Source organism: Onychostoma macrolepis, chromosome 21 (genome assembly GCF_012432095.1).
Source record: "Onychostoma macrolepis isolate SWU-2019 chromosome 21, ASM1243209v1, whole genome shotgun sequence".
Taxonomy (NCBI): domain Eukaryota; kingdom Metazoa; phylum Chordata; class Actinopteri; order Cypriniformes; family Cyprinidae; genus Onychostoma; species Onychostoma macrolepis.
The window spans coordinates 14,581,511-14,599,651 of NC_081175.1; the positions used below are offsets into that span (position 1 = coordinate 14,581,511).

At 40.0% G+C, this 18,141-nt stretch overlaps 1 protein-coding gene across 3 annotated transcripts in view; it reads right to left on the reverse strand.

Moving 5' to 3' along the window:
* Positions 1-512: 512 nt before the first annotated feature.
* The window catches only part of cadm1a (cell adhesion molecule 1a), a 301,432-nt gene continuing 283,803 nt past the window's right edge, over positions 513-18,141 (reverse strand). For 2 of the 3 annotated variants that reach the window (XM_058758218.1, XM_058758220.1), the window contains 2 exons: positions 4,957-5,082; positions 513-4,150 (listed from right to left, as the gene is read on the reverse strand). In XM_058758218.1, the coding sequence (XP_058614201.1) occupies positions 4,032-4,150; positions 4,957-5,082 (245 nt within the window). In that variant the 3' untranslated portion in view covers positions 513-4,031. The remainder of the gene's footprint in view (positions 4,151-4,956; positions 5,083-18,141) is intronic. The other variant, XM_058758219.1, reaches the window with a different exon arrangement.

An 18,141-nucleotide genomic window follows, 5' to 3' on the forward strand; every position in this document is an offset into this window, starting at 1 on the left:
ATGCGAAAGCGAGAGCCTCGACTGGATTTTGTGAACTCGCTCTAAAGCAAAAGTAAACTTTAAAAGCCTGTAAATGATCCTGGGGTGTTTTAGTACAGTCTTGATGTATTCAGAAATAGAATGAACTTACAAATGTATCTCTGGAAGCAAATTCAACACGGCACAAATCATGTGATCATACACTCACTGGTCTAAAGAACATACCAAGGACACTGAAATGTGAATAGTGCAATAGCTAAATTGTTAAAAATATTTGAGGAACATTAGATGTAATGCATTCTTTGAAGGTTTGTGAAGGAAAAACCTGTATGGAAGATGGTGAATCTCAAATATTAATGGCACAAGTATCCTGCAAGACAAACATCCCCACTTTTTCCTGATGAGATTCTGTCAGTTTTCAAATAGATTCAGATCCTGCTGCACTGTAGATCATTGACACTCATGCTTTCAGAAGTATGACTTTACCTTTAAAAGGTGAGTAAGATTTTCATGTCATGTAACAAGAAATAACAGCACCAAAACCAAGCATTACTTTGAACATTAATATCTTTTCTTTTTTATTAAGACAAGAACTCTCCATTTTTTTGTAAAAATGTCTAATATGAACAAATACAAAATGTGTATGGGAATGTGGATATCATTTTTTCTTCATTAATACACAGTAACATTGCCCAAGTACAGCAGAAAGACAAAAAATAACCAACCTAAAAACAATGAATGATAAACGTTCAAAACTTTCCAAACTATCTGCAACCAGCACGAGAAACATGTCGACTTTGAATTCAAATTGGTACTTGTTTGCCCCAACACACTCTCGTGGAAATTAATAACTATTTTACGTTTTGCCAAATTGGGGGTGAATTTGTATAATTTTATATCATTCGATCTGCTTACGCCCCACTGATGATTAGATTTACAGGTGGACCTTCATACTTCGTACTTTTTAAATTTTCTTCTAAAGCTTGTAAAATAATTACGTTTTACCAAGAGAGCAGTTGGTTTGTCCTTTCCTGTCCTCTCTGTGTGAAGTAGGTCTAAAAAAAGATAATACTCAACATAGTGTGTACATTACGTACACATTTTACAGTGCACCAAATAAACAACATCAACAAAAAATACACAAAACGTAGTTCTAATGTAAAATTCACCATTTGATTTGAGATCCCGCTTGATCCGGTTTGTATTTAATTTCCACTTTCTTAATCGGGGGCTGTAACTTTGCATTCTACCTGAGATGCAAACATACCGTGTATTCTACGTGAACCTGAGACAGGGCTTAAACAAAACTGTCAAGTTCAAATAAAAGAAATCAAATCAAGTTCCATCAGTAACACTGTTGCACTATCAAACAAGGGGCACTAGTAAAGCAACAAAAACAACAAACACGACAACAGAAATGACAGAACTGAAACCGAACCCAGTTCACATCTCAAAACAAGCAGTTATATTTGGACACTTTCAATTCGACCTGCTGTACAAGAGACAGACGACAAAATAGATCACTGGCGTAACCGTGTCTTCCCATCGACTGTCTGTCTTAAGTCCTCAGACGCCTAGTAGAGTGGATTAAACCACATTAATCACATTAAAACAGGTCTAACATAACAAGTTGAACAAAATGTACATCGGCCCAGTCTAAATACCACAAATTAGTATACTGATGTCATGTCTCTCACATATGCAAAAAAGAGAAGAAGGGATGTCTGAAATCCTGTTCAGAAGCTGCCAGACCAAAGCTAAATGATGCTCACTAGTTAAGCACAAGCCACACAACTGTATATCTCAACTGCAACGGTAACCATCAAGCTGCAAGACATTCCCTCGGATTTGTATTCTACGTAAAAACAAACGAGTCCAAAAGTGTTTCTCATGGTTAATGCACATACTCTAAAACGTCTCAGTGAATGCTTGTGTGTGTGTGTGTTTTTTTTTTTTTTAAATAAGAAAATAAAGCAAACGAGAGTGTGTTTTCCCCCCTCAACCTCGCCGTTTTATTTACACACTGAGGTTGATTTCAGCAGGGCCTAAACTATGGCATCTAAGTTCACTTACACTACAGAGAGAGGCATGAGGAAATGAGAAGAAATACTTCTCTTTAGGAAAAGTACTTTAGACATCTTAGCCACCTTACATTATGTACCCTTGACGGGCGCTACGTTTGTAGCTAGGCTTCGGTGAAATGTCTAATGCGTTCACAGGAGCAAAGAGAGCATGATACTTGAGCGTGTCGGCAGAGTTTTTTGGTTAGCATCATGTGTTGTTGACAATATAGGGGAAAATCCACAAATGCGGCTAATTACATCGTAGACGGTTTTCCTAAAGTATTTGGAATGTTATTAAAAGCTTTTTCCACTTTTTTTTTTTCAAACTGTATTGGTAATAAAAGACTGTTTCACTCTCCATTCAAACTAACCTCATTTGAAGCCCAGGACTATTATGCATAAGCAGGAACCCGGAGGAGAAACTCACAGCAATTATAAACAATAAAACACACATTGTTTACACTTCAAGAGGAAATTATGTCGCCGTGGTGCTTTTTCGCACCATGGAGTCTGGGATAGTTGGGCAGTTTATATTCAAATACTAATATCACTAGGATAAGCTAGCTGCGATTGCCACTGTTTCCTCTGAGGAAGAACAAACAGGCAATTAACTTGACAGGCAATCATATACCATTACACACTTGTTGGACTGCTTAACATCAATGTCACATCCTCACTGACTCGCCTACAAACGAGATACACAAATGCAGATGTTTTTTGGCTGTTAAAATCCATTTTAAGGTAGTAAAGTTATAGCAATCAAATCATTTCCAAATCTTCCCTCTCTGTACATCTATAAACATGATGGTTGTGGTGCTTCCTCCCTTGAGCCTAACAAAACAGGCTCTAAAACGTTCGCTTTGACACAATTTTAGGTAGTTATTTACGTGTGCTAGAGGGTCACCTTCACCAGCCCTGCATGGGAAACTACAGCATAAGACGAAAAAACAAAACGTAAGCCACAGCATTTAGACCTTTTTCAGTGACGGTGACTCTTTTGTCATTATGGCATGTGCGAAAACGTTTCTGGATGAAAATGCTGAGAAAACCTAAGACATCATTATACCGAAACAATAAATAGCTGCAAGGGCTTTCGGCTGTGTCTAGCTGAGCAGAACGAGACGATAAGCCTCCGTAGGTGCAGCGTAGCAGGAACCGTTCGTCTGCACCTATGCTCATTCTGAGCGGTTGCGATGCTTCAGATGTACTGGCACATACAGTATAATTGGAAAAAAACTCAAGTAAATGAAGTAAACCAAGGATAAAAGCATTCTGCAGCGATGCAGATGCGGCCTGTCAGAATGAAAACAGGTGCAACGTTCAGGATCAATTCTCTGTCGGTCTCATCAACTTGTTGGGGGACAGGAAGGAAGCTGCTTGTACTTCCCTCCATGATGCTGATGACTTTGGATTGAGTAAATCAAAACGCTGTTATGTGACTAGGCCTGCTCTTAGTACAGAGGATATGATGTTTTGAAGGAGATGCCCACAGTGTAGGGGAATGTATTGAGGTGTGCGCTTCATAGGAAAGCTGATAAAGTCAATAATCAGAGATGGTGGTGTATGTGTGTTTCCAGGGAGGGGGGTTTAAGGTGTGACGTGATAGATGGCGTTTAAAGCATGACTAAGAAAAGAAATTCAGAACAAGGCACAGAATTTTCTGCAAATGGTCGAAAATGAACAAAAAATACCAGCAGTTGGGGAGGTGCTGTGTGGTGACGCTTTCTACACTCATATCTGGCAATGTCTGGTATCCCGCCCGCCCCAAAACCCCACCCCTGACCCTGATCCCGCTGTATAACACAAATACCTACATCTTCTCAGCTGCCCGTGTAGCATTCTACGTCATTCGATCCCCAGGAAAGAAAATGAAACAAACAAACAAACAAACAAATAAACCAAAACTATCTCAGTTTCCCCATGCCCCACCCCCTCCCGCCAAAAACAAAACGAAAAAGAAAATAGTAAGAACAACAGAGGCCTCGGGACTCAGATATAGTACTCCTTCTTCTCGTCAGAGTTGTTGTGGCCCCCTTCGGCGTTGATGATGGCCGTGTCGGCGTCCGCCGCGTCGTCCGCCCCCTTGGCTTCGTGTGTGAAGTAGGTGCCTGTGTGGGTTTCAAAGAAAAGCGTGTTGATAAAAGCAATATCTCCAGCACCCCGGGGCCTCTGATTGATGCAGTTGCTGGGTTTTAAAAGAGATTAAAGACCATCTGGAGCAGCTTCTCTAATTTAGAGTGAGGGTCGATTCCAGGGACTTTACCTGCCCATAAATAAGGCATTAATTTCACCACGCTGCACTTGGTTGCGTTATACTGTCTTTCATGTGCGAGAACAACAGGTATTACGTCCCCAAACTAATACCCCATGATGGGGACACTTTGATTACAGCACGGCAGATGAAATCTGACCCTGTAGATCGAGTGCTATTAGATAAAACAAACAAGAAAAGAGCAGAACAAACTGAGTCTGACACCCGCTCGGAAGAATTATTTGTGGCTAATAATTCAGAAAATTTCCATAAAATCCTCTCCAGGTTTGGGTTCAGTTTGACTTTGCGCTTTAGAATTAACCTTGGAAAGTGTTACAAGGTGGTGGGAATAAGCGATCCACTTCAAACTTCATTTCCGAGTGGGATTATTCCCATCCTCTCAGTCTGTGGTGTGATAATGAAGGCAGTAGCCCTGATGAAAAGCGGAGATGCTGCGCCCACTTTATATTACAGAACACAACAGCGCGGTGCACTCAGAGGGATAGCGGCCTTAATGTGGTCGTAGCCACGGGCCAATTCAAAGCACCTGCAGAGCTTCGACGGCAGGATGGCTTCTTTGCCAATCCAGAATCTTATTCCAAATAATTAGAAAGTCTATTGACCTTGGAAATGTGCCGCAAGAAAGTCTGGGGGCTGAATTACCTTTGTGTCTTGCAAAGTATCGTCCCAAAACGATGAGAAGACACAACATGGCGAAGACCACGACGGCCACCACTCCTCCGATAACCGCATGGTCCAATCTCTGTGCTTCTGGTCCTGCTTGTGAATCTGACAGAAGAAAATCAAGAGATGATGTGTTACTTGCAACAGAAGAAACAAACAGTAAACATAACACTGCATATCAAGCCTGTTTATACTGTGTAGTGCATTATAAGGCCGCTTTAAATATGTACAATATCAAAAGTTTGCGGTCGGTAAGATGTTTAAGCATCTTATGCTCACCAAAGCTGCATTTATTTGATCACAAATACAGTAAATGCAGCAAAATGTTTTCTATTTCAATGTATTTTGAAATGTAATTTATTCCTGTGATGGCAAAGATTAATTTTCAGCAGTCATTGCTCCAGTTTTCAGAGTCACATAACCCTTTAGAAATCATTCTAATATGTTGTTTTGCTGCTTAATATTTTTTGTTAAAACTGATGATTTCCCCAGGATTCTATAATGAATAGATTAAATTAAAAAAATTGAAATCTCTTGTAACACAGTAAATGCCTTTACTGTCTATTTTAATCAGTTTAATGCATCCTTGTTGAAGAAAACTATTAATTCTTTTCAAAAAGCTTATAAATGCTAGTGTATCTAATTAACCTGTATTATAGCTATGGTTAAATAACATACAGCTGATTATGAAGTGAATTAAAAGATATTATGAAAGCATTAAGCACAGGCTCTATTGAAAGTGCAACCAAATTTCATTTTTTAGACGAGCTACACATAACCACATATATTCTTTCTGCAATTCCATAATAGATAGAACACATTAGTATTAATCTTACTCCGATTAACTACAATGAGAAACTACAATGAGAGAATTTAGTTAGGAAAAGAGGAACACATAACAATATAGTAAAACATATAAGATGGATGAATGCTGAAGTTACATATGTAGACAAAAATGTTTTGTAATGTGTGTGTAAGTCATTTTAAATACAGCCTGCAATGGGTTTTGAAGTATCTTTGAAATCCTCCTCTCCAGAATAAGACCTCCAAACTATAGACAGGCACCAACAAACAGAACTGATGCAAACAGAAAGCGTGAGTGAAACTGGTTAAACATTTACGAGTGTGACAGTGGAGCTCTGAAGACACAGGCCTTGTTGTTTATATTCTTCTGTCAACTACAGTCCTGACTATAACTCAAACGAATCTGGCACAAACTGTGAGCTGTCTGGAGCCAGAGCTGAAGAAATACACTTTGCCCTCAAGACTAAAAGTGCGAATCACAAGCAATTTTTAACAAAGATTTATTCCATTTCAGCCATAGAACAAGGCAGGCCTCCGAGACTGCGCAGCGTAATGATATGTGAAGTTTATTGATCAAGTGTAGGGATCCATGACAACCCAAAGTTAATGCTGGTTTGTGGACTTGATTGGTTCTTCACAGAGCAAAGGAGGAGCAAAATTTTTCATCAATATCTCACACTCGCCTCGGAAATTAAAGAGTTTGAAGAGAAGTACTGAGAGAAAATAGACAGGAGACATCGCTCTAGAGCCGGCCAACGAAAGACGTGAAATATCTCCATGTCACCAAGACTGTTAATTATCAACACCTAAGATTTGTGCCACACTTTTCTGTGCACATCAAGGGCGGTTTCTTCAAGTATGGGCACATTTGGCCTTGTGGACTTTCAACTAACTGTTTTCTTCATGCTTTTTCCCCCTGATAATAATACAAATTTCCACCACATTTCAAATGATGTATTGTGTTTAATAGCATTCTCTTGTGGAAGTGGCATTTTTAACATTTTTAAATAAATGGTTGAATATAGTTAGCATTTTATACATCCTAAAGACAAACAATTAATATTTTTACACTTTTTGCAAATTAAAAAAATATTTGGTAACTCTTAAAGCCTTTATGTATACTGCATTATAAAAGTAGTTTTAATGCATTAATTATGCCTTCTAATGCACCTTACAATGCATTATACAAGCTCATGAATAATTGTAACCACAGTTAATAAATTACAACACTTTTCAAATCATTGTAAAACTATGCATTTTAATTTTGGTTATAATTATTTATGACAAGATATAATGTATTACAACACACATAATGCATTATAGCCTTTAATAACCCTTTATAATGAATTATACATTAAGGCTTTAAGTAAGGTGTTACCAAATATTTCACTAACAATGGAGATTTACCTTATTTATATATTTGAAGAGTTCATTTGCAAAAAACGATAAACGCCACTTTAAAAAAAAAGAAAAAAAAAGAGCTGATTGCCATACATTATTCTCCACATTTAGCACGATCTGAACCCTAAACATGATTTGTCAAAAAAGCCGGTATTGTCCACTTCCAAGGCATCGCGAGTTCACGTTTTACTGCAGAAGCTGACAAGCGCACTTGCTGTTTTTGAACAGAAGCCGATAAATCCATTTTAGCGAATCAGCGCGCTGTATTCAGGTCAGGTGACAAGGCTGCTTTCACTTTGAAAAGACGTGCTAGCTGAGAGGAGTTTTGTCAAAGCTGACTAAAAGTGATCGAGGATGAATAATTCTGACGAACTTGATGAACCTGTGATATCTTCTTCAGGGCTTAAAGGAAAATAAAAGCTGAAACGTTTTCAGGGAACCTTGCAAAAGCAGCGCGTTACAATGATGAGGGAAAAGATCCGTGTATTGCGTCAAATCACATCCATACAGTTTATGATCACAACAACAACAACGTTTGTCATCTAAAGAAATTACAAAGATTAAACGAGTGTTTTTTTAAACTCTAAAACATGAAATGTGGAGTTATCTGCTTTTGCCAAAAAACCACTCTTGGAGTTATCTGCTTTCGCTATAGGCTAAAACAAACTTTTAATATGTAAAAACAAACAAACATATTTTTAATGAACTTTAATTTTGTAAATTACCTGCATTTGTTTAAGTTATTATTACTTAATCAAAACAACCCAACTGCATTTTGATTGTTTTTATCGGTTATCGGCTTTTGCAAATTAACTCTTCATATAATTTTAATAACACTTTAATGTGATAATTTTCTTATCTTAATATTGAAAGTCTGGGTGTGAATGAGGGTAAAACAAAATCTATAAATAAAAAGCATCTTAAAAGTATCAAATATAAATAACAGACGAATGGTAAAAAGTTTCTGAGACTGTTTTAATGTGACCTTCACATAACATAATAGAAAAAGTTGAAATCTGTTCGTTTTAATAAAAAAATCAACCCCTGGGAACACCCAACAGGGAGGAGAGCATGCGATCTCCCTGCTACATCTCACGGTCTATGTACTGTTTTATCAGTCCATGGGCTCATCCCCACTCCAAACATCTCACTTGATAAAAAACCGCGATGAGAAGGGAAAGGAAGCGAGGGGAATGTCTCGACTGAGCAATCCGACGCTTGGTAATCCAGTCACGAGGAGTTGATCAGCCTTCCCTGTTTACCCACGGCAATCTCCCGCTCTCATCTGTGGCCTGAGCCCGAGAGCCGAGGGGATTTCCAGGGGGAGTTCAAAAAACAAAAACGGCAGGCCACAACTTATTAGAGGATAACGAAAAGCGAGAAAGCACAGAGCGGTGTGCTTGTACAACATCCCACCCAATCTCACCTCATAAACAACTCCTGTGTGAGAAGGGTGGGGGGTGGGATGTAGGGATGATGCTGCGGTGCTAACTGCCAAACCCAACAAAACATGACTTGATAAACCTAATAGGCTATTTTGACTTCAGATTTCCCTTTTTTCAGAGGGAAGGCAGATTCAATTAAAGTCAGAGGGAATCTGCTTGACACCTAATTCACGCTTGTCAAAAGGAAGGGAGGAAGGGGGCTAAAGACGTGCTTTAACACACATTCCTATTAAGATGTTAATGTGTACTGGACGAAAGGATAAACAGACCAGGAATGGCAGAGATGGCTCTTCCTCTTAAACCTCCTCCCGCATCCACTTTGCTGCAAGATACTGTTGCCAGTTTGTTGCCTGCTTGGGTCATTCTCTCACTGAATGGATTTGATAGAGATTAACATAACTTAACAAATGGAGTGAAGACAGGGACAGGACTGTCTGTTCCCATCCAGCTTCAAGTGATTTTAATGTCCTCTTTCTCCTTTCCACCCTCTACAGCCTGAAGATAAATGAAGGGGTGTTCGGAGCTCAGCCAGGGCAATGAGAAAGAAGATTGAGGCCCGCGATCGCGCCACGTTCGGAGGTGCGCTGGTGTGCTGGGCCACCCTTAACACAATGACTGCACCGTAATTCAATAAGAGTCCACTGTGAACCAACAGTTTGGCTAATGTGTAATTCGAGAAGCAGATGGTTTAGAAATGAGTAATTCTCAAGCAACCTCCTCTAATCTCAGCAGCCATTTTGCCTCCGGAATATTCAGTAATTCCAAGAAATTGCCATCTTAATGAAACCCTAGAAATTTGCTCTCATCTCAATTTGACTAGACGGAGTCATATAATTACACGTATTGCGTGGTGCTTATGGAAGAATCATTACCATAAACAGTATTCCTGTTTAACGTTTATGACTGCAGAATAAGAGACCGGAATATGCAATTACCCAGTCGGATAAGTGAGCGAGCGACTGAGTGAGTGAAGAATGATTAACTGAAGCTAGATGGAAAGCGTGTGAACGTTCTCCAGAAAGTGGCAAAAGCGAGTGCCATCGGGCACTGATAAAAGCCGACTTTGATCTGATCCGAACGAACCAAGTTTGAGATGGGGTCCGATTTTTCTGCACTGGCATTTGTGGGAAGCTCATCCAAGGTCAGCACTAAAGAATAACTTCAATTTGGAGTGTGCCGTTGCATCGTACTGCACCTCCAGCTACTACAATGAATCGCTAGTCAGATCTGACACTCATCCAAGAGTCCACGGTCTCCAGTTTCTGAAATATCTCTCCTGTGGTGAAGGAGGATTGCTGTGAGCTCTCAGGGTTCACACCTTAGGCTGCTGGAGGTGGTGTTGAGAAATATGAGATAGGAGAGAGAGAGAGGGAGAGGAAAAGAGCTTCATCAGTCTTGAGACGATGCACTAAGCATGTTTTTTTGCTTGAAATGGGGCAAATCACCTGGCTGGAGTGGACACTTTCTGCCAAACTACAGTGAGAAGACATGAAAGATCCTATCAGCTTTGCTGTTCTGCTGAACAGTTTCCCCAGCAGAAATTATAATTCTTCGCCACCTGATATACAAAAAAACCTGAATATTCTCTCATTTTGCACTGCCGCACTCTAATCCAGTTACCTTAAGATGAAGTTATCACATTCAAACACGCAGACCATTATGTAACTTTTCATTAGATTCCCTGTTTCTTGCCTCAACGTAGTTTACAGCTTTGGCTTGCAAATTGAAAAGAATATCTAATCTAACACCTCAGCCTCCAGAGTTGGGGAGTAACTAAAAGTAGTGATACAACTAACTTGACTACATTTTTCAGTAGCTGAGCTGCTTAAACAATACGGTTGCTTTTCCAGTAACATGCTATTTTCGCAATGAGCTGAAGACATAACCACACATATTCTCCGACATATCATTATATTATTATAAAGTCCTTAGACAATTATATAATACAATTATAATTTATAAATGTATATATTTCTAATCATGTAGTTAGTAGGTTGAATGGTTGCTACTTTTTTAAATGAGTAGTATTACAGCAGTTTATCCTACTTCCAATAATTCATCCTCTAATAATTTAAAAATCACAACTGTGGAACTGCTTCAGTTTCAGAGTTTCAAAGTAAAGCCATTGGGCAGAAAACACAAATCAAAGAATACTGATGTAACAGGCATGCCTAACATCCTTCCATCACTGCTCAGCCCTATTTCACACAAGCACAAAGCAAAGCCAAAACCCAAAGCTGACATTTAATTCTGGTGTTCAAAGTCTAAATGAAGACAAAAGGTGGAGAAAAGAGAATGAGAGCAAACAGAGCTCTGCATGATGCCAAGACCTTGAGTTGTGAGCGAAATACCAGAGCAAAAGCAATCTGGACGGAAAGAGGACAGGACGTGTCTCTGAGGGTTTTGAGGTGAGGACCCTAAGGGCCGAAGTGCTGCAACACATCTCTTCCTCAAGAAGTCATGCTTGCTGGTTTGAAGAAATCTCCCAAGACAATAAAGTGTGATAGCTGGATTGACTTCAGCGGGTCATCTGTCCCATCAACACCATTGAGGGAGACAGTCTCGGATTCTCAGTCAAAAACAATGGTACGGATGAGTCTGTGGCCGTAGGGCACAAGTAACATTGTCTCTTGTGTGGACACCCAGATAGTGAACCAGCAGTTATTGATTCCACTCCTTTTGTCTCCATCAGTGTTGACATTTTCAAGAGTGGAAGACTTTTTAAAAAAAGACCCAAAATAAGCCTCTTTTGTGTCTTCACGCTATCTTTCTATCATATCTTCCTTTTCAAACCAGTACAAGCGCATCTTTTGAGAGCAGACAGGAATAACAACAATCATTGACAAGAACAAACAGCAGAACTGGGGTTTCGATCCTGTTGGCTATGACAAAAGGTTAGAAGTGTACAGCTCATATTCAGAACGTTCAAAGGCAGTCAGAGAACGCATTGCACTGTCGGTTTATGCCTCACTGTTCTTAGCACAGGTGTGAGGAGGAGATATGCCGCCGTTTTCTTCATGAGTCGAGCCGGTGGCTACACTTGATCTTGCACTCATAGTCAATTACCTCACTTCCTCAGGAAAAAGCTTCTGTTGTTTTATCGTCTTGGACTCAGGCGGTCATTGCCCACTTCTAATAACTTTCTCAAAAGAAGCCCAAGCAGCAACAGATACTGTGCTCCAGTGGAGATTTGAAATGAACTTTGCTGTGGCTCATTGGGTATCCACATACGTCAACATTTATTTTTTTATTTTTTGTCCTCATTTAGTTTTCTTTCATTTTCTTCATTCTTTTTTTCGTATTATTTGTTTGAATAAAAATGTTTGGGTTCAGTAAGTTTTTTTTTTTTTAAAATACTTTTATTAAGCAAGGATGCATTACATTTTAGTAAAAAAAATAGATTTATATTTCAAATAAATGCTGCAGAATTTTTTTTGGACATTGATAAGAAATGTTTCTGAATGATCATGTGACACTGAAGTCTCGAGTTATGGCTGTGGAAAATTCAGCTTTGGCTGCACAAGAATATATTATATTTAAAATACGTTAAAATAGAAAACAATAATTTTTAATTGCAATAATATTTCACTCTATTAATGTTTTTATGAATTGATCAAATGTGGCTTTGGTCAACATAAGAGACTAATTCATTATGAAAGATATTTACATTTTTATATATATATAAATGTAAATATCTTTCATAATGAATTTTGAAGAAGCCCTGTAATCCCATGATTAGGCTCTAATTATACAGAGCCTTTTCATTGATCTAAGTCATACCATGCATTCAGACTTTCTCTACAACTATCATACTGAGTTGTACCATCACCGGTAAATTAAAGCCTCACGATTTAGTCAATTTCATCAAAAAGAAGCACTTCATAATCAAACATCTGCAATGAAAGATCTGCAAGGCGATTTGTGGTGATGTAGCTAGTAGATCATATCACTTATGGCCATGTAAAAGGCCAATTGTGGCTCTGTGTCTTGTCCTTCATGTTTTAATAAAGTTTAATAAAGCCCTCCATTCAGAAATCTCATTAAATTCAGCCAGCGTTTACTCACTCACAAAACTTCTACATCAAAATGTCTCCTTTGGGAGAAACACAAGAAGCGAGCCGATGTTCAATAAGCTTTCAATCACTTATGATGTACTGACAGCCAGAAACCGAACACCCGAAATCTTGCCTCAAATCACATGGAAGCATTATAAAAAAAAAAAAGGCAGTTATTCTGCATCAGGCTTATCTGTTTTGACTTTGAAAAGGAAGGAATGTCTGTGGCAATTTTCTTAATTCTTCTCTCTCTGTATGCCGTTTCCATGATGGATTGAAATGTTCCCTCTCTCTACATGGGGAGATAAAATACTGCACTTCACATTTTACTTTTACTTTCAAGTATTGCTGTTAGACTAAGTGATAGGTAAAGTAAGAGATGTTCTAGATTGAATGGTGGCTCACAGAAAAGAAAAAGAAATAATGTGACAATAGCAAATGGTGTGCAAGGTGGATGTTGACGGACTTCACATCAAGATGGCTTGTGTTAATGTTTTTTCTCTCCGTTTCGAGAAAATGAAACCACCCTTAAAAAAAAAAAAAAAAAAAGTCAGGGTCACCCTGTCCACGGGCAAACAGAACCCATCGCACTCACTCAAGCGCAATCGATTTGACAAGGAGGGAAAAGTCTACCCTCTGGGCAACGCAAGTGTCTCATTTCAAAGGATGTGTTGATTTCAAAGACAGCAGATCTTCTAATTAGATCCTCTAATCTTGTAATTAAGCAAAAGTGATTGCCATGGTGAAAGTGTGAGCAGATTGGAATGAAATGACTCTGCTCTTGGGCCTGTGGTCGGATGGATCACAGATGTGTTATTGCAAACCCTGTCTATATTTACCTGTTCCTTCAGCCCAGCAGCAGCAGCAGTCCTGTGCCGTAATGGAAATGTAATTAAAAATCTCATTGACCCCCTGTGTTGCAGTCACCCCGTTCAGAGGCTTATGTATAATGCTCAATTTTGCTATAGCCACTTAGAGGTAATGCGTATGCAGCAGTCTTGTGCTACAAAATTGGATGTGAATGTATTTTACCTGGAGGTGTTTCAGTATTTCTGTACATAGGAAGTTATTTTGTACTTTAAGGGCAATGGATATCGGCAAATCGAAGATGCTGCTTTCTATTCGGTAAACACAAATGTCTCAAGTCATAGTCCAGTGGAATTTCCACAGCAATGTTTGAAAAAAATCAATCATGTTGGCAGAAACAAAATGAAGTCAAAGTCATAAAGAGAAAGATTTAAACTCTCTCGTAACCTTTCTGTTTCCTTTTGCGTGGCCTGTATGAAGAAGCTTGAGATAAAGGGTGTCTCGGGTTCCTTCAGAAAAATCATTATGATTAGCGATTACACTCAAGCGTGGCCTATTGTTGATGACAAACACCGGTTATATTCAATTCAATTTCCACTCAATTTCCTCTGCTAAAATCTCCGGGGCCATTCCGAAAGGTTTCCACTTAAGCATATTAACAATGTAATTATTTCAAAACGAACTTCATGATGGCAAGAGACCGGAGAGACAAAAGCATCGCAGGTAGGAAACATTCCACGAGGAGTTGAGGAACATCTCCAGGTCGCCCTTTCCTTTTCAGTGCTGTCTGTTTATCATCCCCGCCACTGCGGCCACTCCTCTTTGTCAGTTCCCGCCTTGAGCTCCGTCAGCGCTGACACGTACGGCAGCCTCCGCAGATTTATAGTTACAGTACACAGAGGCGGACAGAACTGGGCCACGGGGGGCGTTCGGAGGCAGGACATAGAATGAGGGCAACCTTTACAAGCTGCTTAGATGCCACGGATTTTGAGCTTGACAGGTGCGCCTGAGGCATACTTGTGGACGACGAACCAGATCCTGTGGTTAAGAGATGCTTGATCATTTGTACTTTCAGTACGGCCATGTTTTTGCTTTGGCTTCTCCTCGTCTGCCCTTCAAACATCAATAAATCCTCAGGCTGCTTCGGCTGCTTTTGTGGACTAACTCGCATTCACAACAATCCAGCATTATGCAAATCTGGGAACAACACATACGGCACAAGGGACTCGCGTTGTTCCATTCTGTGAGAAGCAGGGGAAGTGAAGTTTGTCAGAGCTAATCCAGGATAAGATGTCCCTTCCAGGGAACCGTACAAAGCCATGGGCGAGATGGGTGTATTCCTCAGATGCCGCTTCCCTCATTTCCCTCGAGCTTAGGGATCAGTGTTAATTCTTCCCCCTCAGTCGCCAGGAAACCGACAGAGCCAGACAGCATCCAATCGCCTCGGGCGGAGCGCAGGCGCAAACGCCGCTCAACAGGCCAGGGTCATCCACGGAGCAGAGATCTGCCTCGCGCCCTCTCGCTGACTTTATCAGAGCCACTGAATAAATGGCTTTGAATTCCACAATGAGCCTTGCGACAGTAGGGAGAGAGTGTTGAATAAAATGTCATACCATGTCGTGTAAGGGGGACGTATCTGGCAGAGCCCCCTGGAACCTCATTTTGTGTGGCTTCTAGCGAATTTCTGTCGCTTTGTGGGCTAACGGTGCAATGCTGTATCTCCATCGCAGCAGGTAAACCACTTCCTGGTGGTGTAAATGAAAACCTTTGGCTGGTTGACTGGAGGAAGCCCGCACAGGTGTCCATCTAATACAGTCCTCACATGAAAGGGAAGTCTGCTCTAGCTTCAATGCACGGACTGCAGAGAGAAAAGTTCCCCTGCTCTCAGCGTGAGCTTTCTGGCCTGCTATAGTTATATAGACAGCGGGGAGGAGATTATAGATGTTCAAACATTTTATTTTTTCCTCAGCCAGCTGGACTACTAAGAGTAATGTTTCATGTGAGACTTAATTGATGCCCAAGGACACTTAATTGCTAGATAAAAGAGGCAGGATGGACAACATAGTTTCACTTAATAATAGCACTTAATAATAGTGCTAATGCACCTTTTAGGTAAACAATTTTTGCAGTCAACTCTTGGAAGAGAAAGTGGAAGATGCAGCCTTTAAATAATGAGCAAATGTGTTAAAGCCATAGCCTAGTGGTTAAGGCATGTTGCATGATGCCATTCAAGAGGAGAACATGCTTCCCTTTCGTTTCCTGTCTCCTCTTTCACTGCCTCCATCTCTTTATAATATAATATAATATAATATAATAAAGTGTAAAAAATGTTAAATGTATAATTTGTTATTTATAATTATTTTAATTGTACATTTTCACATAATTTCATTTTTTTTAATTATCATTAGAAATTTTTTATTATTATCATTGTGCATTAGGTTTTAATAATAAATTACATTTTAAATATTTAAAAATAAATAAATATAAAATACACATGAAAGTAAACAAATATAAAACTACACATCAAATTATAAATGGAAAAATATAAATATATAATAAAATAATAAAAACAATATAGAGTCATATTTTTTTTGTGTGTTGAGGCTAACCAAAATGTTGACAGGGCATGCAGAAAAATCCTTATTGTTGAGCCCTGCTGCATAAAAGAGGAATGTTGTTTCCAATTAGGCTGGAGTACTGAGACTGTCTGTGTCTGCTGGGAGATGGAAGCCATCTCAAACCCACGTTATTTCTTCCGTCCAGACTGGCCCATGTGAGCTGGCTCTCTATGTTCCTACTTACTAGTCAGCGGAGGAGAGTGCCGAGTGGAGAAAGGTGTGCATTTGCCATCCCAAACCCTCTGCTTCTGTTAATGTCGTGCAACTCTCAGACTAATTACTGCAGCATATGCGCGTCACCTGCGAGGCCCCTGCAGGCAGTCCTGAAGGTGCCTCGGAGCCCTGCCTCAGCCATTCACACGCCAGCCTTACTCCAAACCCTGCTCATCAGAAACACTACACACAGCAGCAAAGCACCACTGACAGCCATACATCACTCGCTCAAACTAAGCAAGTGTGCTGCGAAAGGAGAGATATGAGAGAAAAAGGGAGTAAAGGCAGACTTGGAGAAAGTCTGCAAAGGAGGCGACCCTTGAAGCTGCAGAAGAACTCGTTCCTGTTGATTGATGAAAGCCCTGGCCGTGATGGCATCCAAATGTGACAATTCGGGGACATTAAAGGCGCCAACTCTTCTGCTTCACCTGCTGCAGTCCAGCTGGGAACAAAGTGGTCATTATCCCACTGTATTCTGCTACGGCACTCCCTGTGGTTCAGAATCTGCTCAATTATCTTCTCCTCCTGGGCTAAGGCTGACAGGCGTGTTGGCAGGTGTGTCCTTTCCATCCCGTTCACCTCTCTTACTGGAGGATTAGAGAGTGAGGGAGGGCATCAACGAATGCCATGGCTCCAGAGCTGTTAACGGCCCTGCCCTTTCATGCCCGCTGGACAGAAGAGCGATGAAAGAGCAAATGCTCGTCTTTGGAGATGGAGCAAAGAGACCCAGGGGCCAGTTGCATAAACTTAGCCTCTATGTTGGCTAAGTGTCTTAAGAACAAGTTTGACAAACTAGCAGTTAGCAAAGGGGTAATTGGTCTTATTTTTGCATTTAACTTAGACTAATCTACAATTTAATGTAACTCAATTTAAAATATTATGGCCAGTCTCAAATAAAAAAAATAGATGACTAACTTTTAAGACTGGACTTAACCTTTTATGCAACCAGCCCAGAGGCCTCAGATGACCACAACATATAACCGTACCAAAGAGAGGGCACCACCTGTCAGAGCTCTATCAATGATTATAATCAGAACAAAAATGCAGAATGTTACATTTGACGAAGGGGAAATGGATGCTCTGCCTAATCAGTCTTTGAGGGACTGAGTACAATATTTTGTATAAGACCAAAAATATTGACAATATTGAAGAACTTAATTGAATACCAGAATGACTGATTCATAAATAAGTTCCATCAGTTCTGTTTTTGAATACAGTGAGAGCCAAAGGGGTCCTAGTCTGGTGTAGTCAGACCTTCAGACTGACAGAAGAAGGTCTGGGAATCTTGGCCGCTTTGAATGGTCAAGGCCCACCCAAGAGGCCATTTGACTGACATGTAAAGCAACCAATCACATTTTGTTTTGTGCTGCGTTTAGGGGCGTGGAAACATCCTGACAATAACAGACAATATTTCACATACTTTTGAAAATCCAGAGTTTAGTTGATCCTGATACACACTCATCATCACATCATCACAGTTGTAAACATGGTGACTTTCTTCTTCCGTGAGGGGTTTTGGCACCATGGCATCTTTGTTTCTAGGCGGAACGTTAAAGAACACAACACACATCTCCCGGAAATCCTGTATAATTTATCCAATCCGATGATGACTTCAGAACTCTTAAAATGTTTCTGATTTTGTGTGTGATATGCATCAGACTTTCAGCCAACGGTACAAGCCTCGTTCAGCCAATGAGACTAATGGGGTCCAAAACAACACTGAACCCCATTAACTTTCACTGTTCCACAAAGAAAAGAAAGTCATACAAGTTGATGACATGATGACAGAATTTTCCATTTTAGCAAATACTGAGTACATTG